The 24,763-nt window shown below is 44.7% G+C and overlaps 1 protein-coding gene across 1 annotated transcript in view; it reads left to right on the forward strand.

Moving 5' to 3' along the window:
- Positions 1-9,966: 9,966 nt before the first annotated feature.
- The window catches only part of LOC144824441 (extracellular serine/threonine protein kinase FAM20C-like), a 55,775-nt gene continuing 40,978 nt past the window's right edge, over positions 9,967-24,763 (forward strand). The window contains exons 1-6 of the mRNA XM_078683546.1: positions 9,967-10,457; positions 12,167-12,339; positions 16,309-16,387; positions 17,525-17,617; positions 18,405-18,520; positions 19,363-19,543. Of these exons, the coding sequence (XP_078539672.1) occupies positions 10,033-10,457; positions 12,167-12,339; positions 16,309-16,387; positions 17,525-17,617; positions 18,405-18,520; positions 19,363-19,543 (1,067 nt within the window). The 5' untranslated portion in view covers positions 9,967-10,032. The remainder of the gene's footprint in view (positions 10,458-12,166; positions 12,340-16,308; positions 16,388-17,524; positions 17,618-18,404; positions 18,521-19,362; positions 19,544-24,763) is intronic.

The raw sequence follows: 24,763 nt of genomic DNA on the forward strand, positions 1-24,763 counted from the left end.
ACCGCAAAGATAATATATGTAAAGACACTGCTGAGCTGCAAGTCTGTCTGTGATTTCTATGAGATCAATGTTTTGATTTAAGAAGATATATCACTGTGAATTTAACACAATGGTAAATAAAGATTGTTCAAATAATGCCTGTCAGGCTGCAGAACAGGAGTGTGAGGGATTTTCTAGGTGTTTTTTTTTCAGCCAGTTACTAATGGGGTTCTCATAGGGCACAACCTCCAGAATACCACTTCAACAGAGCACAGGGTAGGAATATGGGGGCTTCTTGGCTATTTCCAGGAGGCATGAGCAGGTTCAGAACACCAACTGTTGCTTGGATTTAGCCGGGTTTGGTGAAGGTTTCCAGTGTTTGCCCTGATTGTCTGCTGAATCTGGAGGGAAGAAGTGAACGTGTTCAGATGTGTTGACTCTACAGGACACAACTATGACAAACGGTACTCGTGATTACCCTACAAGTGATGCAATCATAGAGGATGTTGATTGATTTAAGAATACATAAAGCGTACGTCCATACTCAGGCATCCTGGTGCTGGGAACAAGGTAAAAAGAAAAAGAAACAGAAGTTGAGACTAGCAAAATAAAGAGGGGTTTATGGCTTTCCTAAATAAAAACAGAGAAGGCAAGGGTTTTATATGTAATGGTAAATTATTTCATAACAGTGGACCAAGACTGTGTAACGACCCGTCCCCTCAAGTAAGACGGGAGAGAATGAGTTGTGATTGAGATCGCAAAGTTTTTACTGGAAGATAATAAGTGAAACATGGAATATTTGGAGATTGCTCAGTGTGACTTAAAATCATGCATGAGACAGAATTTTAGAACAACTCTATCCTTTATTAGGTGCCAGTGACATTTAATTCCAGCCTGAGAAACAGTCAAATATCTGCAGTTTGCAAGCTACAGAATTTTGAATACTCTAAAGTTTAGCCAGGGAGGAATCATGAAGACCCAGGCAAAGGATGGTACAGTAATCTAGCCTGGAAAGAAGTTTTTTTTTAAATATTTTCCTTAAAGAAAAGACTCCAGTCAGAAGGAAATTACTTGTTTACGTACTCATATATTCTACTGCTTTGATAGCAAACTATTTTGTGTGATAATCTACCAGTACTATCACAAATGTATCACTTGTTCCTGGTAACTCCCCAAGCCTCAGGAAATCAGTATCAGATCTTTGCCAGAACTCCTCTGGTACCCTCATACAATGTAATGCCTTTTTGATCTGATCACTCTTGCCGTATGCATGACAAATGTTTCATCCTCCACTCTTTCATCCATGTTTGGCTCCCAGAATATCTGTAGCAATCCCCTCTTTGTCCTAGGTCTTCCTGGATTACTTTAATGCACAATCGTTATGATTCGCGTGTATAAATGTAATGGAAGGACCATCTGGTTTTGCCACATCAATTTACCGCCACGATTACTCAACTCCTCTTCTATGTGGTGACATTTTTTCACTTCCACCTCCAATCCATTCCAATCAGTCCACTCCCTCACAACTTTGTTCTTTCTCTTTCTCCTGCGGTTGATCTTCCCTCTCATCTGTATTTCACTCTTCCTGTCAGACCAGGTCTTTCATCTATCAATACCACCGCTTCCTCGTCTTATTTTTCTTATTCTCCTTCCTCATTACCTAGTGGTAGTCTTGATAGACAATCTGTGACCTTTAACATATTCACTTTCAAAGTTATCATCCATAAGCTGTCAACAGTCATCGTGAAATGCACGTTGTGACATTTCCTTCTAATCTTCTTCTGCGTTTGACACACCGCAGGGGCATGTAAGCAGGGGCTTATGACCAGTCCTGATCACAAAAGGTAAACCCTGTATAAAATGTTTCCTAGCCCAACAGCACACTAATGCCTCCCTCCCTCTGACTGAATATGGTGATTCATCCCCTCCTAATCACCTAGATGCAAATCCTACAATTCTCTCCTGCCCTTCGGTCTTGTCTGCTAACAACGCACCTAATCAGATTTTACTAGCATCTGTCCTTATATATATTTTTTTCATATCAAATTGTCCTAACGTGGGGACTTCTGATATATTTAATTTCACCTCAGTAAATACTTCTTCACATTCAACTCTGCACTCACGCAGATTTGTCTTCATTAAGTTTCTCATGGGTTCTACTATTTCTGAAAACCTGTGTACCAATTTTGAACAATATTCTGCTAACCCCTAAAATGGCTTTAATGGCTCTTTATTTGTGCTTTTGGTGGTTCATTGCTTTCACTGTACTTATTTTTGGTCTTATCCCTTCTTCTACAATGTTATTCCCCAACTATATATATTTTCCCCACTCAATTAGCACTCCTCTTTCTTTAAGTGTAGTTTATAGGATCTTCCTGCCCATGTGGTTACCAGGAGTCATCTGCACGTAAATAACCGGTTTAACAGTTGATTCCAATAGCGGTTAATTGATTCTGTATTGTACTCACAATTTTGTGGTCTCACTATTTTCTTTAATTTCTATTTTTCACAGGCTGATGACTTTTTTTTAGCCGTTCCTTTTTCTCTGGGGGTGGAGTTCATTGTTTCTCCCTGTCCGCTGTGTAGGTTATGCTCGATGCTAATTATGTATCGATGCAAAACATAAGCCTTGCTGACAACGTATAAGAAAACGTGTTCATTGGCAATCCATACAACCTCCAGCAAACAGCGGTTTCTGTCAACTGTCTTTCTCACTACTTGCCCCCTTGGTAACATCCATGACGTAGAACCCTGGTGCCAAGGTTCCACACACTCTCGACTGTGACTCCACATTTACCAGTCAAACGTATAATGTGAGTCCACTGCCATCGTTGGCCGGGTGCCAAATGTCTGGAAGAGTTTCCCTCATTCTAGAAGTGAACTAGGCATTGAATGCAAATCCTGGCTTGGAACCAGCTCACCATTGCTCTGGGAATCATCCCCAGGAAGGCTACCCATGTTGGGAGCCATATTTGACTATAATAACATATATATTACTCCTCCAAATCGCCCTTCCCATGATGGAGCACTCAACCATGTCGTGAGGTGCAAGTGGGTATACGATGTACATCCCTGCTCCATATTGGCCACATTTTGGTGAGTGGCATGACCCCAGGGAGGTCTGTAACTCATTAGTGAGGCATGAGCAGACATAAGGCCTCTGGTTGATATCTGGTGACACCAGGCAGATGCCAGTTAGAAAAAAACTATTTATTGGAAGAGCAGCAGAATGTGTAAGAAGCTGTACCTTACAAAAACACTTTCTAAAATTCTGTCAGTTCATAAAAGAATACTGAGGGTTAGTGGGCAGCTCGGTCAAATATAGAGATGGAGCAGAATATTCAGCTAGAGATAGTGAAAGGCATACTTGGTGCGTCTTGTGGTTTTGTTGTTGTTTCCACTCTACCTTTCTATGTTTATTTGAAAAATCTGATTTTCATTAACAATTATCATTGTATTGATTCTTAGGAGTAAAAATAGCATATGCTCGGGCATGAAAAGCCACTCTTGATAAAACTGGGTATCAATCTCTCAAATCGCATCTGCTACAGACCCATCACCAACATAAAACTGGAAATGAATCCCTCAAATCTTAGCTATTACAGACCTATCACCAAGATAAAACTGGATATCAATCCCTCAAATCTCAGTTGCTACAGACCTATCGCCAAGATAGAACTGGATATCAATCCCTCAAATCTCAGTTGCTACAGACCTATCACCAAGATAGAACTGGATATCAATCCCTCAAATCTCAGCTGCTACAGACCCAACACCAAGATAAAACTGTATATCAATCCCTTAAATCTCAGTTGCTACAGACCCATCACCAAGATAAAACTGGATATCAATCCCTCAAATCTCAGCTGCTACAGACCCATCCCCAACATAAAACTGGAAATCAATCTCTTAAATCTCAGTTGCTACAGACCCATCACCAAGATAAAACTGGATATCAATCCCTTAAATCTCAGTTGCTACAGACCAATCACCAAGATAAAACTGGATATCAATCCCTTAAATCTCAGTTGCTACAGACCCATCACCAAGATAAAACTGGAAATCAATCCCTTAAATCTCAGTTGCTACAGACCCATCACCAAGATAAAACTGGATATCAATCCCTCAAATCTCAGCTGCTACAGACCCATCCCCAACATAAAACTAGAAATCAATCCCATAAATCTCAGCTGCTACAGACCCATCCCCAACATAAAACTTGAAATCAATCCCTTAAATCTCAGTTGCTACAGACCCATCACCAAGATAAAACTGGATATCAGTCCCTTAAATCTCAGCTGCTACAGACCCATCCCCAACATAAAACTAGAAATCAATCCCATAAATCTCAGCTGCTACAGACCCATCCCCAACATAAAACTTGAAATCAATCCCTTAAATCTCAGTTGCTACAGACCCATCACCAAGATAAAACTGGATATCAGTCCCTTAAATCTCAGCTGCTACAGACCCATCCCCAACATAAAACTGGAAATCAGTCCCTTAAATCTCAGTTGCTTCAGACCTATCACCAACATAAAACTGGATATCAATCCCTTAAATCTCAGCTGCTACAGACCCATCCCCAACATGAAACTGGAAATCAGTCCCTTAAATCTCAGTTGCTACAGACCTATCACCAACATAAAACTGGATATCAATCCCTTAAATCTCAGCTGCTACAGACCCATCCCAGCATAAAACTGGAAATCAGTCCCTTAAATCTTAGTTGCTACAGACCTATCACCAAGATAAAACTGGAAATCAATTCCTCAAAACTCAGTTGCTAAAGACCCATCACCAAGATAAAACTGAGTATCAACATCTGAAATCTCAGTTGCTGCAGACCTATCACCAACATAAAATCCTTTAAATCTCAGCTTCTACAGACTCGTCACCAATATTCAGTTCGCATCCAAACCAGTTGAAAAACAACATATCTTTAAAAAACTGTTGGGTGACTTCAATCAAGTTTCAGATGAGTGTGCAGCCTAGAAACGTATATCCTTCAAGTCACAGATGACGGCCTAAGCTTATTAAACCATGGTGAGTTCTGTCTCCTTGTTCTACTAAATCTTTCCTCCACTTTTGCCACTGAGGACCTTAACATGCTCCTTGACATATTGCAGATGAGATTTGGTATTGAACAAACAGTATGAAACTGATTTCCGTCATATCGCTCCAGCAAGAAAACAGAAATCATTATGGACAGTCACCGCTCCCCTTCCTACCCATGCTCCCCTTCCTACATCATGCTTCAAGGGATCAATCTTGCTGACAAGCGCATACATGAACTCTCCGACTGATCACCTGAGTGAAATTGGTATTAATTACCTCTAGTATACCAATGACACGCAGCTCTACCTTAGAATTCACTCTTGAATCTGTGTCTTTTCTTGCATAGATGATTCAAACAGTCTCAGCACCAACAATACTAGGTTTCTGCTGCTCTGCTTGACACAAAGTTAGGTTATGACCCTGATTCACCCTAGGACTCTTATAGTGTAGTTAAAAGTAAGCTCCATGTTGACAACCGTACCAAAAACAAAGCGAGATGGGCCCAATATCAGCTGCTGCTGATGAGATCAATGTCATTGTCTAGAACCACCTAAATCTAGTCGATAGTGCCTTGATCCATGGCTAGATTGATTAAGGAAACCAACTTTTGACTCTTCACCCCAAATCCAGATTGGCGCCTTCTTTCGTATAGCTTCTCGTATTGCGGCATGCGCCACTCACAAGGTTCACATCATTCCGGTGCAGGACAGCCTCCAGTGGCTCCCACTATTAGCAAGACGCCAGTTTAAAAGTGCTAGTACAACCTTGGAAAAAGTCAGTGCTTTAAATGAGCAGGTACTGTCGGGTACTGACTACTAGCACTTCTTTTCGTTCGAAAGGCAGAGAAACCGCACTTCTAAGCACTGGTGCAATTTTCTTAGTGGAAGAGTACCAGCACTTCTCAGTAGCAAAGACGTACTTTGGGATAGTGAGCACCTACACTTCTATAATTACTTTAAAGCACTTATCCGAAGCAGTCCACTAATTCAGGCGCCAATGCTTAACAAAAAGACCATTATCTTTGGTGACACCCATACTTCCAGAAGCAAGAAGGAACCGCACAAAACTCTGTAACAAAGGATCCCATAGCAAGTTTGCTCTGGAGCGGCCCCAAAACAATAGAAATCATTGCCACTCTTTTAGTTAAACTCTTTTTAAGGCCGAACTCAAAACCTTCTTTAGTAAGAGGATCCTACTCAGTATAATCAAAAGTGTGACTGCTGATTAGAAAATGCCTATATGGCATCCTCCGCGCCAATCGGTAGAGGCTAAGCCTCTCATTGTCAGTATTATATCGTCACCATCCTCCCTGCGCAGAAATTGTTTGATCATAGTAAAATCCAGAATATCTTTATGCTATCACTGACTCTATTTTCTGTTCTATATCCTACATGATGGCGTGGTTTGCAGAATGACTCCTGACAATCTGTATTTAAGATTTTATAATATACTTTAAAATTGAGGTTTCCCTCCTATGCCTTAGATTTGTTAGTTATGTGTTTTTAGGTTTGATGGCAGTCGGACCTCAGGGAATGTGCACTATCAAAAAAGAAATAAAAAAAGAAAAGAAAGCTTACCTGGAGGTCGCCGTCGTTGGAATGCATCACAAAGAAAGAGGAAGTAACAATGAGAAATAAAAATATTTGTCCTTGTTACACATCTCCTGGGGAAGTGTATCTTTTGGCGCATTCCCAGTTTTACGGGGTCTTGTAAATTTGGGAATGTGTCAAAAACCATGGGAGTTGCGTGGGAACGCCCACACAACACCCATGGAACGTCTACCCAGGGCAGAGTAACGCAACGTATCGATTTGAGCTGCAATGCGTTACTTCCGATTTTTGGAGCCACGCAAAGTGGCTTAGCGTGGCTTCAAAAATATGACTTCCGGTTTGCGTCGCTCTTGCACCACGTTGCATGGTGCAAGACCGATGCAAACAGGGTCATTAACATGTCCCTAAATGTACAAGACTCCTCTTTTTATGACCCCACCCATCGTGACTTCACCCACTTTCCTCTGACGCACTTTGACCCCCAATTTATGGTTTCCTAGAGTGAAGTTGTTCCAGTTGCACCACTCACATCGACAGTCAACTGGTGACTTCACTAGACGGGCAATAAGGACAGTCCTGGACATCGACATTTGTGTAAGCTTGTTTTGTAAGTGTTTAGTTAGCATGTTGCGTAAGGCTTGCAACTGGGCTAACACCGGTGTCTTTACTGACGCTTCAGTAAATTTGAAACTGCTCTGGATTCTAGTTTCTGGCAGTGTCAATACCTTGATATCATCTTTAACAATTTTGTCAGAAGAGGCATTAGATTTCCTATCTTTGTTCACAAGTCTAACTCTTCGTCAGCATAAAAAACTAGATAGAGAATGCTTTTAAAGTATTTTTAACTTATGCTAGAGGATTTTGATTACCTTCGTGTTTTTGGAGAAACTATTCTAAGTGACTAGAGTGTAGAGGTGGCCGAACCAACAAATTAGCGAAGAGAGCCGAGCCAGAGCTGAGCTGTGGTTCTGGCTCGGATCTTAGAACCTGTGCACGAGCCGAGACCAGAAAATATTTGCTATGTAAATCATACGGCAAGTATCACGTAAAATAAGATACAGGCTAAGTGTGGTTCTTTAATACGTTGAAGCTTTGACATTAATGGTGCACAGTATAGCACTACAGTGAGAAGTACTTATTACAAGTGATAGTTTTGTACATCCAGTGGCATAGGAAGGGGGTGCAGTGGGTCCGGGCCGCCCGGTGTGCATCACTGAGGGGGTGACAAAATGGCAAAAATATGTGTTTTAAACACATATTTTTGCCTTGTGTCAAGCCGGGGGTGACAAGAAATGTTCCGCACCGGGTACCACCTGACCTTGCTATGCCACTATATACAACTGGTAGTCTTAACTCACATATTTGAAAGTGCAGTCTGAACTCACATATTTGAAAGTGCTTTCAAAACGTGATAATGAAGTAAAAAGAGTTTTGGTAAAATAAAATATTTGCCTATGATCACAAACTTTAAGCTGGAAGCCGTGATTTATCCAGGTTTTCTGGTTCCATTTTGTACAAATTGGCCAGTAAATGAGTATCTGTCTCCCCTTATCGTAAGGCTCTGTTTTACCTATTAGTCCATTGTTCTGCGGTTTTTGAAATATAGGACAAACTCAAGCCGGGGTATCGGAGAGCTTTACATGAGTACCAGTTATATCACACAAGATCACATGCATTGTTTATAGGCATGGGGAGATTAAGTGATTAGCCCAGTATCACAGAATGCCGATCCGATGCCAAGACTCCAACCTGGTTTCCCCGTCTGCAGCTCTGGCCATGACGCCACACCCTGGGCAGAGTGAGTAAGGCAGGCAGAAGCCACATGAAAGCTCGACTCGTCGTAGGCTTGAGGTTCCAATAGAACCTAGAGCTAAGCCAGAGTCAGGTTTCATTCTCAAGCCTCGTTTGAGGTTTCAGTGGCTCGCCCACCTCTACTAGAGTGACTAGTGGGATATGGAGATTTAGAGGAAACTCCATGTCACTGAAGGCTGTAAAAGGTTACCCAATAACTGGTTTGCGGGATAACAAGAGGGACAGCCTAGGTTTTCTGATTAGTCAAGATGTGCACTGGCTTACAGAAAGCTTTTGCAAGGAGTTAGTTTACGAATTATTTGAGGAAGAGCGCATTATAGTGCGAAAAGAGCACAAGTGCTTGGCCAGATGGGCATTCATATTTTTCTTTTGTAGAATGCAATCATTGTTACGTTTCTGAGACTTCTGCCCTGATTATCAGTTGGTCGGAGGTAACCTGCAATTTATCACTCCAGATAAAATCCTTCCCCCGGGGTTCAAAATTTAACAGGAGAGGTAAATTACACCTATTCTGAGTTTTTTTGTCAATAACATGAAGATGTTGGTGTTTACTGTACCCAAAAACTCATATCACTGTAAATTCCATACTGTTTCCCCTTTTAAATTCCAATAGGATTGACCTGCCCAAATTTAACGAAGGGTGAGGACTTTATAGCAACCGGTAATTACCGGTTGCAGTAAATTCCATGCAGCTCTGAATTCCTACCCTTCTACATACTGGGATTTTTGCAGAGCTCAGACAACTCCGACCCACTCAGAATCAGTGCTAAGGCCCTCAGTGTGACTGGCCAAGTAACTGTTGTGAAATGTATCACACCTGAGAGAATCACCCTCTGCTGTGTCTGAATTTATCAAGTGTGATAAATATTATTTAATTACGAGTTTTTTGTGGAATAATGTGAATGTGTGTGCTTACCACACCAACATCTGCATGTTCCAGTCACTACTGGGAATTTTCCCCAGTATATAAAGGAAGGTATGACCTTTCAATATTTTTTTTTTTTTTAACTAATGTGTGTCATCATAACCCCAATTACCGCATATTTCGACATTAACCCGGCTGCTTATAATGAGGGCCAAGTAGGCATTCTCTTTGGTGGCACCATTTTCTGTCACAACCCACCGTCTCCTGTTTAGTGAGATGTTGAATTAAAGTTGGTTTTGTTTCAGTCCTGGGGATGGTTCCACTGCCCACTTCCTGAGCTCTGGCACCCACCCATAGATCAATAGCAGCTGGTGCACCTTAACCTCACCCTGGCAAGCTCTCTCCCATGGGTGATGACGTGCTGATAAGGGGGCCAAGTGGGACCCAGTGCTGGCCATGTCTTTCCTAAACGTCTGGTGAACAGGACGGACGCTCGTGCAAGGGCTGGGCTGCCGAAGAGGACTGCAAGGCAACAAGCCATGAAAACACCCGGGAAAATCCGATATTCCTAATAATTCCTTTTTGAGGAACATTTTTAAATTGCCAATTTAAAAAAACAAAACTTTGTTTTGGAGTTAGATTTGGGATTTGATGCTCTATTTTCTCATTTTGTGCAACCTATAATCTTATATTTTTAAAAAATACTTTTATTTGGGTTTTTTATTTTACAAAGCCCTGCTCATTTTTTTTCCGGAGGGGGAGGGCAAGATGCTGCGCCGCGTGCAGACGCTGGTCCAGCGCAGGTTTAAGGCGCTCGTGCTGGCGCTCCTCGTGCTCACCTTCGTCATGCACCTGCTACTGGACCTGACGCCCATTGTAGGCTACGTCGTGGGGGACAACTGCCCCTGCCCGTCCCGAGGTGGCTCCCGTGAGCAGACCCCAGTCCGGTCCTCCAAGGGCCGGCCGAAAGCGCAGGTGCTTCGGGCCTTGCAGGACTTCAGCGGCAGCAACGGCTCGCGGCAGAAGGGGTCGCGTGAGGGCGCCTCGAGGCGCTACCACGGCTCCAAGCTGGCGGCCCTGTTCCAGCATTCCCTGTATCAGGGGCCACCGCCGCCCCTCGGGGAGGGCGACCGGCTCTTCGTCGTGAACCCCAAGGAGAGGTTTAACCTGAAGACCAGCGGAAGCGAGGAGTGGTAAGAAATGGGACAACGTCCGGAATTGGATCACTTCAGGAACAGGACACGTTGTTAATGGGGTAACTGGGGAATATGGTAACTCCAGGAAAAGGGGCAACTTCAGGAAAGAGTACAACTTCAGTTATGGGGTACTGATTGTAAGAAATGGGACAATTAAGAAATGATGAAGTAACTACTAGAAATGGGCAACTTTAGGAATGAGACAATATGAGGACTAGGAGAGCTTAAGAAAGGACAAGCCATCCAAAAATGTCTCAACTTGAGGAAGGAGGCCACTTTAGGAATGGGCAATGTTATGTAGGATGTAATTCCAGATAACAAAGGACTGTGGGAACCGGCCCCGGCTGTTAAAGGTGTGTGTGTGTGGGGGGGGGGGGGGCGCAGAGCTCTAAGCCCCTGGCCCTGGTATTTAAAAATAGGGAGCACCAAACAGCAGGCCCCTAGAGACAGGCTGGTCCAGTCTTGTATTAACGCTAGGGTAGACAGAGCTCCAAGTCAGCAGAACAAGCTGGTCAAGTCCTGGAATTACAGGCAGAGGGAGCAACCAACGCCAGGTCACTAGGAGAGGCGACCCTACTTCTATCCACGCACGGGCCATTATTAGACCCAAATGGCTCACCATTAACCCTGGATGGCCCAGCACTGGTCCTGGATTTGTCAGTATTAGCCCTGGTCTTTGAGTGGTACAGGTTGAAGCAAGACCTTGGCCAAAGGATAGATTGAGCCAAGGTAGCCAGAAGGGCCAGGGTCTCAGTTCTTTTAACGATAACTTGTGGAGAATGCAAGGTTTCCGAGCAGCAGGTCTAAGGGGGAAAAATAAATGCCAGGATGGCAAGTCAGTGGCTCCGTCTACAACTGATGCCAAGCGGTGACGTCCGTGTCTGGTGCATTGCTGATACCAAGGACACATCAGTGAATTAGTGTCGGGCACATGGGTGGTCTTGGTGTAGGGCTGATTTCAGGGGGTATGTGGGTGGTCCTGGTTCAGGATTGATGCCAGGGAGTATGTGGGTTTTCTTGGTGCAGGATTGATGCCAGGGAGTATGTGGGTTTTCTTGGTGCAGGATTGATGCCAGGGAGTATGTGGGTTTTCTTGGTGCAGGATTGATGCCAGGGAGTATGTGGGTTTTCTTGGTACAGGATTGATGCCAGGGAGTATGTGGGTTTTCTTGGTGCAGGATTGATGTCAGGGGTATGTGGGTGGTCTTAGTACTTGGTTGATTCCAGGGACCAGTGGGTGGTCTTGGGGCAGGATTGATGCCAGGGGAATATGTGGGTGATCCTGGTGCAGGGTTATTGCCAGGGGGTATGTGGGTGGTCTTAGTGCTTGGTTGATTCCAGGGACCAGTGGTGGTCGTGGTGCAGGATTGAAGCAAGGACATCATTTGTTTGGTGCAGATATACATACGTTGCTTTCTGTAGGGCTGATGCCATGGGGCCGACACATTAGGAGTGTGGTACAATATTGATGCCACGGTCACTTGAATCATTTGGTGCAGGTTTAACGCCGAGGACACACAGGTGGCCTTGGGCTGATGGCAGGAGGGCACGCCAGTGGTTGACTGCAGGTAGACCCCAGGTGGCCACACGGGTGGCTTTAGCACAGGCTGGCACATCAGTGGTTGTTGCAGGTCTCATGCCAAGCGAGCCTGTGTAGTTGGTTTTTACCGCAATGCTGATGCCTGGTGGCTCTCTTTCGGCTGCAGGGTCAGCGCCGGAGCTCAGTTCGTCCTTCCCACCGGAGACGCCGCCTCAGACACCTACCCCACCTGGCTCAAGTTCCACATTGGCATCAACAGGCACGAGCTGTACCCCCGACAGGACCCGCTGACCCCCGTGCTGCTGAAGGAGCTGGCCACCGAGAAGATCCTGGGCTCCGGTGAGGCCTTGTCTGCAGCCCTCTGCTACCCCTGTCTAACACTAGTCTGTCTTCGCTTTCTATTCCGGGGAATGCCCGTGCGCTTCTGCCTTCTGCCTTGGCCTGTCTGTGTACATTCGCTGCCTCTGTGGGCCCTCTGTCTGTGCCCGCCTGCTGCATCTGTCGGTCTCCTTTGTCCATCCGCAGCCTGTGTGCCCCCAGTCTGTTTCTGGCTTATCCCTGTCCCCAGTCTGTGTCTGTCTGATACTTTTGTGTCCGGTCTGAGCCTGTCCTCTGCCACCCTCTGTCCCTATGCTGAGTCTCTCTGTTTCATCTGTGCCTGCCCCCTGTCTCGGTCTGTCTGACACTGCCAGATCTGTGTCATTTCGCTGCTACTGTTCTGGATCTAGGTCCTTCTGCTGCCTGTGTTCCTGTCCAGACTCTGCTGCCTCTGTCCCAGGTTGGTATCCACCCTCTGCCACTCCGCACAAGTGCCTCATACTCCGCTGGGTGCCTGACACCGGTCTTTGGTCTCCCGGGTCTGCCTCCTGCTGTCTCTGCCAGTCTGCTACCATTATCCGTCCCTGCTCATATATTTCTAGCCTCTTGTTGCCGTTGTCGTTGTCCGTGTCTCCCTCTCATCTACTCGCCTCTATTTCTTTTCCCTTCTCTCTCTCACACCACCTCCTTCTTTCCCCTCTCTTCCTTTCCATTCCACTTTCTATACCTTTATTCTCTCCCCTCTCCTTTTGCCTTTTATGTGCCATCCTCCCTCCCTCTATTAGTTCTCTTTCTCACTCTTCCCCTAGGACTCTGACTTTCCTTTCCTTTCTCCTCTCTCACTCTCACCTGCATCTTCCTCTCTTCCATTTCCTCCTGCTTCCACTCCCATTCTTTTCTCCTCCGTCTTTTCTCTCTTTGCCTGTCATTTGTTTCTCTATGGGCCCTCCGCTTCCATGTGCTCCCTGCTTTCTTCTTCTTCTTCCTTGCCCGCCCACTTCTCAACTTCACTATCCACCTCACTCACTATCTCTCTACTGCTTATGGTACGAATCCGCCTTTTGATCGCCTCCACTCTTTCGCAGGAGCGTAGCCTCAAGGGGGTGTTTGTGGTGTGACACACTCCCCCCTACCCCCCCCCCCCCAATATAAATGCATTTTTGACTTAAGAAATGGGCATGGGGGCCCTAAGTCGGATCTTGTATGCCTTTGTTGGTTTTTCTCGTCGTCCTCGTTTGACTAAAAGGTTTTAACTTTTTATTTTAAAGGGACTTAGACAGAGGCCCACCTAATGCAAATAGGTATTGAACCTGTTGCTCATGGGACCAGTGTATCCCAAAACGTGGTCATCTGTCCACCCTTTGGCATACTGTTTTTTAGTTGGGAAATTTGTAATTCTCACCCGACTCTCACTAAGCTATGCTCCTGCTCTTTCTGATCCCCTCTAGTTCTCCCTCATCTTTATCTACCCTCAACATAAATCCCTGCAGTATCTCACTCACTCCTCCTCCTTTTACAGTCTGCTTTCTCCTATTTTTGTCTTGTCCTCTACTTCCTGGGTACTCGCTTCTCTTTCTCCTTCCTTTGGATCCTGTCTTCTTTGTCTCCTGGACTTCTCCCTTGCAGTTCTCCTTCCTTTTCTCTCTGCGGTCCACTCCTTCTCGACCACTTCTGTATTTTTTACATTCTGCAAATCGCACTCTGTTCTCCCCAACTCCGGTCCACACATTCTTCCATTGCTCCACATTTTCAAGATAACCACTGGTTGTGCATTTTCAAATAGACACACAGTCTGTAAAATTATCTTATATGGATATCTTGAAATTCTGGCATGGATCTATAAATCTCATATTTGTATAGCGTGACTCTCACCAAAGGAAGAGGAGTGCTGTACATGGTCAAATCAAGCATACAGTAAATGAGTTAAGGGCAAGGTAGCGGATTAGTGGACTTTTAATGCATCATGATGTAATATTCTGTGAAGAGGTGACTCTTCAACACTTTCCTGAATTAAAGCAGGGTTGGGACTGTTCTAATGGATTGGAGATTGTTGTTCAATGTTCTAGGTTCATAGATGGAAAAGGCCTGTTGCCTTGTGTTTTAGGTTTCACCTAAGACAGCACATGGACTGTTGGCAAAATCTTTTGTTAAAAGAAAAGCTTAAAACAGTCTTAGAGCCCACACATCACTTTCAATTATTCACCTTGGTTTGCTTTAATATCGCTCAGGTTGCCTTGCTTCTTATTGGTCACCGCCTCCGGCTCACCTCCTACTTCCTCCTGTGGCTTCTGTGCGCTAGAGCATAGACCATGTACAGCTTCCTGTTAGCGGCCAGTGTTCCTCCACTAGCTGCAGGCTCCTGCAGGTACTTAAAAAAAAACTTTATTTTACATGCACTCTCTAAGAGTCTTCAGGCCCTCTTTCCTCCCACCCTCCGTGCTCTTGCCCGTCACCCCGCCCGCCCTCCTGCTCTGCACTGTATTGCTGTCCCCACCTCCCCCACACCTCCCTTGAGTTGCTTACCCTCTGCATTCCCATTGCTCTTTGTTTTGTTGCTGCTCCCTCCCTGCTCCCCTACAGTTCCCTCATGTTGCTCGTCCCTCTGCTCCTTCCCCTCTAACGTTGTGTTGCTGCTTCCTCCTCCTACTCCACACCTCTGTCACGCTGCTTACCTTCGTGCACTCCCTGCCCTCCATTGGGTTACTGCTCCCTCCCTCCTCCCCCACACCTCTCTCCTCCCCCACACCCCCCTGATATTACTTGCCCCAACACCCTCCTCCCGATGTCTGTTGTGCTGCTGTTCCCCCATGATTCCCCTTACCCCTTCCAACCGTGCCTTCCCTCTATCACAAAAAAACATTAAACAAAGCCAAATAGCTCATGCAGATGTGAGGGTCATTTGGTTTTGCTTAATTTGTTTTTAGAATTATTGCACAGCTGCACAGGCAGCTGTTCAACAAGGCTTAAAGAAAAAGAAAAAGCACTATAACGCTGTCAACGTCATACTTCTTTTTTTGTTGAGGTTAAGCCTTATTGTAAAGTAGTCCACTCCTCTGTGCAACAGGTCTAAAAAACATTGACAAAGCCAATAAATCTCGCAAATGCGAAACCTATTGGCTTTGCCAATGCTTTTTCTTCTTTTACACTCCTTTGTCTCCAGTCTGATGGAGTCTTTGATGTGGATGTACAGAGGATCACCAGAGATGCTGAACTTGCCAGCCAGGTAGGTGGAAGTTCAGGCCGTGGTGGCTTTGTAAATGATTCAGTTGATTTTGAAGATGGTGCAGGCTGGCAAGGGGAGCCAGTGGAGTTCCATCGAGTGTCACAAGGGGGGTGTGATCATATTTCCACAGGTCACAGACCAGACATGCTGCAGCATGTAAGATTCCCCTGAGGGGTGTCCATTCAGGGTCTGGGGGACCATCGAGCAGGGCACTTCCACCATCCAGATACAAGAGTACAATGAGCTTGAACAGCAGTTCTGAAGTCACGTTCTGAAAGAAACATTTTCACTGTCTTCAATAGAGCAAGATGGTAACAAGCCATCTTTGTTTCTCAGAGTAATATTCCTTAAGAGTGAGGTTGATTTACAGGGTAAAATCAAGAGACTTGGCACTGGTTGAAAGATGAAGTTCAAAGCTGTCAAGGCAACTTCTATGAATGCTATCGTGAAGGGGCTGTGCTTTAGGTATGTACTGGACATCCAGTTCTGGGTGAAGAGGGCAGTGTTTTAGGTGTTGAATGTCTAAAGCATAGTAGACTTTCAAATAGAGTTGTGTTTTGTCAGCATAATGGTGAATTTTGATACTGTTATCAGGGAGTAGATAATCTCACACTTAGGGACCATCTTGAATAAGTATTCTCAACTACATCTGTCTCTCACCACCTTATTTCTCACCTCCTCTGTCTCTCTCGAGCCATTACCTTTGTATCTAACTCTTCCCCTTTTGACCCACCAGATCTCTAACCTAGCTCTTCCCTCTCTTTCAGTCCAGAAGCAAGGAGGAACCCAGCTCAAACTGGTGATGACATTCCCTAACTATGGTCAAGCCCTCTTCAAGCCAATGAAGTGAGTAGAAGGAACAGGAAGGCAGAGAGATTACAGAGTCAAGCTATACCTTTGTCCCATACATCAACCACCATGTCCTCTGACAGGCCAGAAATATCTACTGCAACAATCATTGTGTGTTCTTAATGCTTTCTGCCAAAGTTTCATAGAAAGAATTAGTCGATCTCTCCAGTTACCCCCAGATCAAAATAAGCATTAGCAAAGTCTTATTATTTGGCATTGGCTTGGACAATGCTTGTGCTGCCAACGTAGGCAACCATTGGTTAACAATAAAGTATTTCAAAAGCATTCAGAGATGGGTGCTATATCTGTTTTTGAAATAGTTTAACTGTGTTCAATGTTAAAAAATGACTGACGCATTGAAAACATTTTGATCATTTTGGAATGGTAAAGTATTGAAAAACATTCAAAGATGGCTGGTTGCATATACGCACACACAGTAAAGGAGAAGTTTTGCTATGATTTTCGTTTTACCTATCACAAAACCATTCTAAGATGGTTGCCAGGCATGAGTTCACATGTGCTCGTGCACACACACACATTCTCACTCACTCATCTTTGAATGATTACACTCTCTCTCTCTCTTTCAATCTCTCTCGCTCCCTCTCTCATCTTTGAAGGGTTATTGCATAATTTATTATTATTTGACTGTTCCAAGATAGCCAATTATTTTATGTGGGGATGGCTACATTGTGTCCAAAGAAAATACTATTGCTCACACAGGGGAACCAGTGGCTGAGGTCGGCCGACCTATTACCCCAAGATGTATTCTGTGGTAAGCAGAAGTAACATGTGGTTGACAATTTAACAGACCAGTAGATGAAAACTGCGAAAAAGCCGTTTGGAACTTAAGCTACGTTCATTATCACTAGGATAGTCAGATGATTGTAGTTGGCCTAACATTTAGGCATCTAGGGTGTGATGGACACAGTCCCCAGCACTACTATGCTTTCAGGGAAATATCTAGGTCTCACCTTCCTTTACTATGATGGGGTTCCAGATTCCTGACTCCAGTCTTAGTCCTTATTCCCTTCCTAACTGGCTTCTGGTCAGAAATGCTCTTTGTAAGGAGTCAGGTTTCATTGAATGTGGTCCCCAAGGTAGGCCCGAATTCACCCTGTGTTTATGGGGTTCCAGGCAGACGAGGGATCAGGAGACGCCAGCTGATTTCTTTTACTTCTCTGACTTCGAACGGCACAACGCGGAGATTGCAGCCTTTCACCTGGACAGGTGAGTAATCCAGTAGCTGTCATTTCCGGGGTTTCAGTGACATTACTTGGAGATAAAAACATAGGCTCAAGAACATCTACTTCCAGTATACAGACCTTTCATGAAAATATCCTTACAAAAATGGCAACGTGTTTTAAATTCCTAAATCCAACCAAACTTATATCCCACCTATTATAAGACTAGACTACTTTACGATTCTAACCCCAGTCCTGGTACATCTGGGCATTCACTCTTTATAGTGGGTTGAGGTGCTTGTTGACATGTCTGTATGAAGATATATGTATTTCTGATATTTTGCTAGTCACTGCTTTCCATCCAGCCCATTTTAGGTGCAGACTCTGGGATTCCTCTCTCTCGTGAGGCTGCTAAGCACCCAGCATTTCCACACTGCTCACCTTTGGGCTCAGCCTGGAGAGAGCTCCTTCACACTTGCCTGCACACACAGTCACTCACATACACACACACTCCTCCGTATTCTCCAATAATGGGACCACCTCCGAAGAGATCTCCTTCACACCCCCACATATTCACTCCCTACCTCCGCCCCATTGCTCTACTGCACCAAGAGCCCGCCCACCCTTGGTCCTCCCTCACACAGCGACACCGCTTAACCGATGTGGCAAAGTGCAAGAGTGAAATCCAGCCTCCAGATTTATTGCGTGCTTGACTTCTTTCCCCACACACATCCACAGAGTTGTGCCAGGGTAGCCTTCTCGGTCTGAGACTGAGGGTGACCTACACTTGATTGGAAGATGACTAATGTCTCTCTAAACTTCCGTTCCTGAAGGATCTTAGACTTCCGTAGGATTCCGCCTGTCGCTGGACGCCTGGTGAACATGACGATGGAGATCCGGGACATCACCACTGACAGGAGGCTGGCCAAGACCTTCTACATCTCCCCAGGTGAGAGGGTAGAGCCCTCCAGTGTCTGCCGGGGTCTTTACAAATGAGTCATTTCCGTGGGCAGGGTGTGCCACCTGGTGGAAAGTGCTATGATGTCTTAGCAGAAGTAGACACAGGTCTAGAGGTGACCCCCAGTGGTCAGTTACACCATGGCATTGGCTGAGGTCCTGGGAGAGAGACTGTGGTGCAGCAGTAACCCTTAGTGGTCAATCACAGTATTGAATTGGCTGATGTCCTGGACAGGGCACATTCTGGTTCGCAGTGCCTCCCAAATACCAGTCACAGTGTCACAGTAGTGACACTCTGTGCTCAGTCATAGTAGGGTACTGAGGTCATGGTGGGAGCAGACATCAATTCATCAGTGATACCCCGTGTCCAATCACAGTATGGCATTGAGTGAGTTACTGGGAGGAGCAGACATCAGTGCAGTAGCGACACCCAGTGGCAAATAATGATATGGTACTGGCTGAAGTCTGAGGAGGCTCAGATGTAGGCACAAAGGTGGCAGCCAGTGGCCAGTCCTAGCACAAATTCTCTGAGGCCCCGGAGAGGCATGACCATTTGACTGGACCTTCAGTTGGTGATTTATAGCAAGCCTTCCACTACATCCTGATTTAATGTGCTCCTAACATGTTTAAAGTGGAAATCTAACCATGCAGGAACTGCATTCTCTTCTGATAATGCAAATCTTTAACACTTTCATTCCACAATGCAAAATCATTGGTTATGGTTACCTGCCATCTACCCTAGATCACTTCCGGACTGTGGGGAGACTGTTAAATGGCTGAGATGTTGTGTTTCCGGAATATTCATGTCACTGCATTTGCTCTTCATGTTTACAGCCAATAATGTTTGCTTCTATGGAGAATGCTCGTACTACTGTTCCACAGAGCACGCACTGTGCGGCCAGCCCGACCTCATCGAGGGTTCCATGGCGGCCTTTTTGCCCGATGATAGTCTGGCCAAGCGCCGCTCCTGGAGGAGTCCCTGGAGGCGGTCCTACCACAAGAGCAGGAAGGCGGAGTGAGTACTGGCGGGCGGCTGACTGAAAATGGGTAGCCCAGCGAGTGGATTCTGCCTCAGGATAAGGATGATGGAAAGACTTGGGATGAAAAAGCAGAAGCATAGAGGTGTGATGGAAATGTGTATGTGACAGAGTAATCCCTTGAAGCAGCCATTCAAGAAGTGCCAGATTACCAAATAGGCAAAGTAGGCACCGGCCTATGGGCCCCACTCCTTTTAGGTGCCCATGACAACAGATCAAAATAATATTGATTAGATCTTGAAAGAAAATAACTTTACATTAAAGACTCTATAGACTTAGTACTGTTTTAATGTAATGTACCCATTAACAACTTCAAGTACATAAACCAGAGACATCAGATTCACATAACAGTTTGTCTCTTAAGAGCTCATCTTCTTGCAGCTGTCAGTTTGTAAAAAAAATCTGGTGCATTGGGTATTAAGAGATAATTTGCGAGGGGGGCCTGAAATTTCGACTGCCTAGGTGCCTCCAATGGGTTTACTCAGGCACTGCATGTAAGATCTGGTCGAGATTTGAAGGTCTAGGATAAGTTGTTGTCGGTTGTCAGGTTGAAAACACTGGATTGTGAAGAATGTAGTCATCTTGACAGCAGTCCTACGGGTGGTTGATGACTATTGGTTTAATGAGAGAGGAGGGGTCACGTCATTTGAGCTAAAAAAGGAAATAGAAATGAGGAAGGCAGGTGCCGTAATTAGGAAAGATGCAGTTTGAAGCACAGATGCAGAGTAACATGAAGGTATGTGACCTTGAGGAGGCGAACCGTAGTTTAGGTATTGGGTTACAGGAAAGGAATGTGGGATGTTACTGATAAGGGTTTTAACAACTACGTGGAAAGTTTAAGGGGCAGTAGTGAGAAGGGCTTCAAGGCAATGTTTTTGGGTAACATACAGCTATGGTTTTAGAGGGAAAACGCTGCTTGAGGGTTAGTTGCAATACACGGCATGGAGCTTAAACGTTTAACATTGTTTAAAAAGACGCACTATGTATGTTTCAATGGTCTGGAAATACAATTTATAGACTTATGTTTTATTATTTATAGTGAAACCCCTGAAGAAGAGCTAATTAAAGCTTGAAATGCATTGGGTATAAGATGAGTCACTTCTGAGGATGTTTTATGTTTTCCGGCGTGCCCAGAAAAAGGCTTGGATAAGCATATCTGCGGCATGAGAAGCAGTTGAATACATTAAGTCTTACGGGTGATTTACCATCGGAAATAACTGAAACCATCCAAAGTTTATGGAGTACATGGATCAATTCTTGAAAATTTGGAGAATAAGTGTTAAATCAAAGAAACGCTGTGCGCCCGTGCAAGGAACGCAACTACGCTCCGATTGTTTACTGCATGTAAGAGGCCATGCGGAGAATAAACAAGAACATCTAGGTCTGCACCAGGCTTATGGGCCTTGTTCACTGGAATATTCCAAATGAAAGAGGGTATTGGCTCCAGTTAGGCAGAATAGGAAAAACCGAGGCAGCGACAAACTGTGGAGAAACAATCTCATAACCTGCTAGGAAACAGACTGCCTTACTGAGCCACAATAACTGGAAGGAAAGAGCTGGGTTCTTGCCAATTTCTGCAAGCAATGCCTTATTTATTTAAATTGCTAATAACAAGAAAGAAATGGCTTCAAGGTAACCCCTGTGGATCTCAGAGGCTAGCTGGCTTGCAACATAGCTGGCAAAGGACCCAATATCATTATTGAAACCTCTAGCCAGTCTGGCCTTTTTTGCCGAAAGTGTCCTGGGACCAAGATGAGTCCTGGAACACTCCATAGTCACAAAAAAAGGACATTTGTTGGGCCTTGTACATTAATTACATGCCACCATACGTGGTGACCTAACTGTCTTACCCTGCCTAATGGAAAATTAAAGTTACAATCCCCAGCTTCCCAGCTGCTGACTAAACATCTGGGACTAGATGAAGGCGACCCTCATGATTTGGGACTATTTGATGGCTAGGTAGCAGGATACTACGCATGCGTGGAGCAAGACCTCTCTCCAAGTATGGATGTGCAAATGATACACATACTAGCTTTAGAGAGATGAATCTTGTAGAGAATTTGACAACAGAGTTAGAATTAGGATATAGGTTTGATTACATGCTAAAATTGAAGAAATGGCGGGAAGCATCCAAAAGCTCAATCAAAGAACTCCACAAAGTTTAGGCAGGAATCACAGGGAGATATGCATTCCTGTGAGTGGGCTTCTAAGCGGCTGTTATAACAGCAGCATGTTAAGCGGCTGGGTTTTCACAACAGTGGCACATGATTTTAGGACAGGCTAGGGCTGCCAGATCACTCCCAAATGGCAGGACACCATGTTTTCAATTTTAGGCTTGGGTTTGAGAAAGTGGTGCATTCTGCGAGTGGTAGTCTTGACTTGCTTCAGAGGAACCAATAGGAACAATAAACCTGGCAGTAAATATTTGTAAATAGAAAACCCATGACAGTGAAATGGTGTCCTGTTGACATGAAGCGTTCTGGTATCCATAAAAGAATCAAAAGGTGGACATATACAAGGTTAGGGCATTCCAGGTGGAAACAGAGAAACCCCATGCCCAAGATGTTAAGAGTGACTAACCGATTAAACATATCATAGATTAAACATCAGTTTGTGTCTGAAGGACACTAGTAAGGAGGCCCAAACAAAAGGAACTGCCAAATTAAAGGACTTGGCTGCTTACTATGCAAAGTACTTGCAAGATACATTCTTCCCTAAGGCTAAATTCCTTAAAGTGGGGTAATGAGCTGCTCTTGTGGCAATCTAACATGCCGCTTTGGCTGCGCTGTGTTATGTCCAAGGACAAACGTTGGTTATCTATAGCTTGATAGTTGTCAACCTCAGATAGCCAGGGCCGAATGTGTATGGGACTGCTCCTTGGACTTGAGTTTTCTGGGATTGTAGACTTCAGTAGAAAGACCTTGACTGTGTATCTGTTAAACTTTTCATAATCAACCTATAACCACCTTCACTTGATCACAAAGAGGCAGAGGAGAGGATTTTTTGGTGTTGGCAATATGATCTCTTCTAGGGAAACTGCAAATTAGCCAATCTGAGCAATGTGTAGCTGATAAAGGATCTTCCCAGAAATCCCCAGTCCACGGTATCACAAAGTCCAAGTGAGAAATAATGGAAGTTGCCATGACAGTGTCTTAGTTTTTGCAATAGGAGAGTGGAGATCTTTTTATTATGTAAATGTGGGTAAAAACCTTTGTTTCTAGAGTAGAAATATACAGCGTTAGGAACATATATGCCTCCTTATTTAAGCCTTTGTGTTTAATTTGTAACTAACAATGCTCCCCCCCCCAACAAACACTAAGCTGGGTGTTGAAAAGATAAGCTCTTCACAGCTGAAAAATATCCTTTAGTTCTTTCCCACATTGCATTGCAGCCAGCTGGAACGCATCCAAGCTTAGCTAATGTTCAAATTTTCCTGCAAAGGCTTAAAGGAGCCAGATTCTCACAGGGCTGTGTCAACAAATTTGCATGCCAACACATGTGCATTCGTGGGTGTATGAGTGGCCATCTATCAGAAACCTACAGAGTTGATTAAAAGGCTGTCAACATAAAAAAAATGACCCGCACTTTACAAGTCTGGATGTCCTCAGCCCGTCTGCATGAGCCTTCGCAGGAGATCTCTGCAGAACTGATTTTCTGGTATCTGCTGGTCAGTAGAGATGAGTACCATTGAATGGCCTTGGAAGGGGAAAGCGCAACCAGAATCAGTTGGTCTAACCTAGGTTATTTTCCGGAGAACTGGATCTATACCACATTTTCAGGATGACCACTTACTATGCAAATGATCTCCATTGAAATGCATTGAGTGCAAATGTGTCCTGTGGGAATATCCTGATACTCTGTCAAGGATCCAGACCTTCTGGGTCAACACAGAATTACCTCATGTCAAATACTTACTTACTTAGGCCTACTACCCCTCCTGGGGTATAGGCCATCAACTAGGACTCCCCATCCATCTGTATCTTTGGCTTTTCTTTCAATCTGACTCCAGGTGTGGCTTATCTCCGTGCAGTTAGCCTCGAGGCCTCAGCGCCAGGAGTTTTTTGGCCTTCCTCTTTTCCATTACCTTGAATGTTCAGGGTCAGGGTTGCCTGGTAGTGTTTGATATGGGAGGATGTGACCTATCCAGCCAGAGCCTCTTTTTGACATGACATGAGCAGGAAGTTGGAAAGTCTGCTGTCATAGGTCGTTGCAGATGGTGTTTGGCCAGCGGATTTGGAGGAGTTTCCTCAGACAGGTGTTGACGAAGATCTGGATTTTGTTGTTGGTGGTCACAGTTGTCCTCCAAGATTCTGCTCATTCAGAAGGACTGATTTTATGTTGATGTTAAAAAGCCTGATCTTGGTTTGCAGCACTAGGCCCTTGGAGTTCTAGATCTTCTTAGCTGACTAAAGGCAGCCTATGGTTTGCCCAATAATGCCTTTACGTCGACGTCTGTGCTGCCCTGCTTGTCTAGGACATGGCCCAGGTAAATGAAGGCCTCAACCTCTCTGACTACATTTGTGATGACCATGTTAGCCTTCAGAATCTTGGTTTTTACCATGTGGATGTTGAGGTCAAGTTGTTCTGATATGGCTGCTACATTTCGGTCTTTTCTTGCATCTACAGGTGGGTATGGCAGAGTAGGGTCGTCTGCAAAGTCCAGGTTGTTGCGCTGCATCCAAGGTGTCCACTGAATCCCATTACTTCTCCTTGCTGTGGGTATCTTCACGATCCAGCCTATGCCCAGCAGGCAAGAGAAAGGGAAAGGGCAAACAACCCTGGGGGACTCCATTTCTCACTTGGAAGGCTTCTGTGACTTGTCCTCTATGGACTATCTTGCAGGTCATTCCCTCATAGGAGTTCCTGATGATTTGTACGCTTTTATCTGGCACACCGTAGTGGTAGAGGAGTTTCCAAAGGATCTCTCTGTCCATGCTGTTGAATGCCTACTCATAGTTGATGAAGTTGACATAGGTGGAATTTCATTCCATCGACTGCTCAATGTCATCAGTGTTGAAGTCTGGTCTGTGCAGGATCTATCTTTGCAAAAATTCAGCTTGCTGGGCTAGCAACTGAGCATCAACTTTTTCCTTCATTCTATTCAGGATGACTCTCTTGATCACTTTGCCTAAAGATGATAAAAGAGTTATCCCTCTGTAGTTTGCACAGTTACTAAGGTCACCTTTCTTGGACATCTT

Source organism: Lissotriton helveticus, chromosome 1_1 (assembly GCF_964261635.1).
Source record: "Lissotriton helveticus chromosome 1_1, aLisHel1.1, whole genome shotgun sequence".
NCBI classification, from domain to species: Eukaryota; Metazoa; Chordata; class Amphibia; order Caudata; family Salamandridae; genus Lissotriton; species Lissotriton helveticus.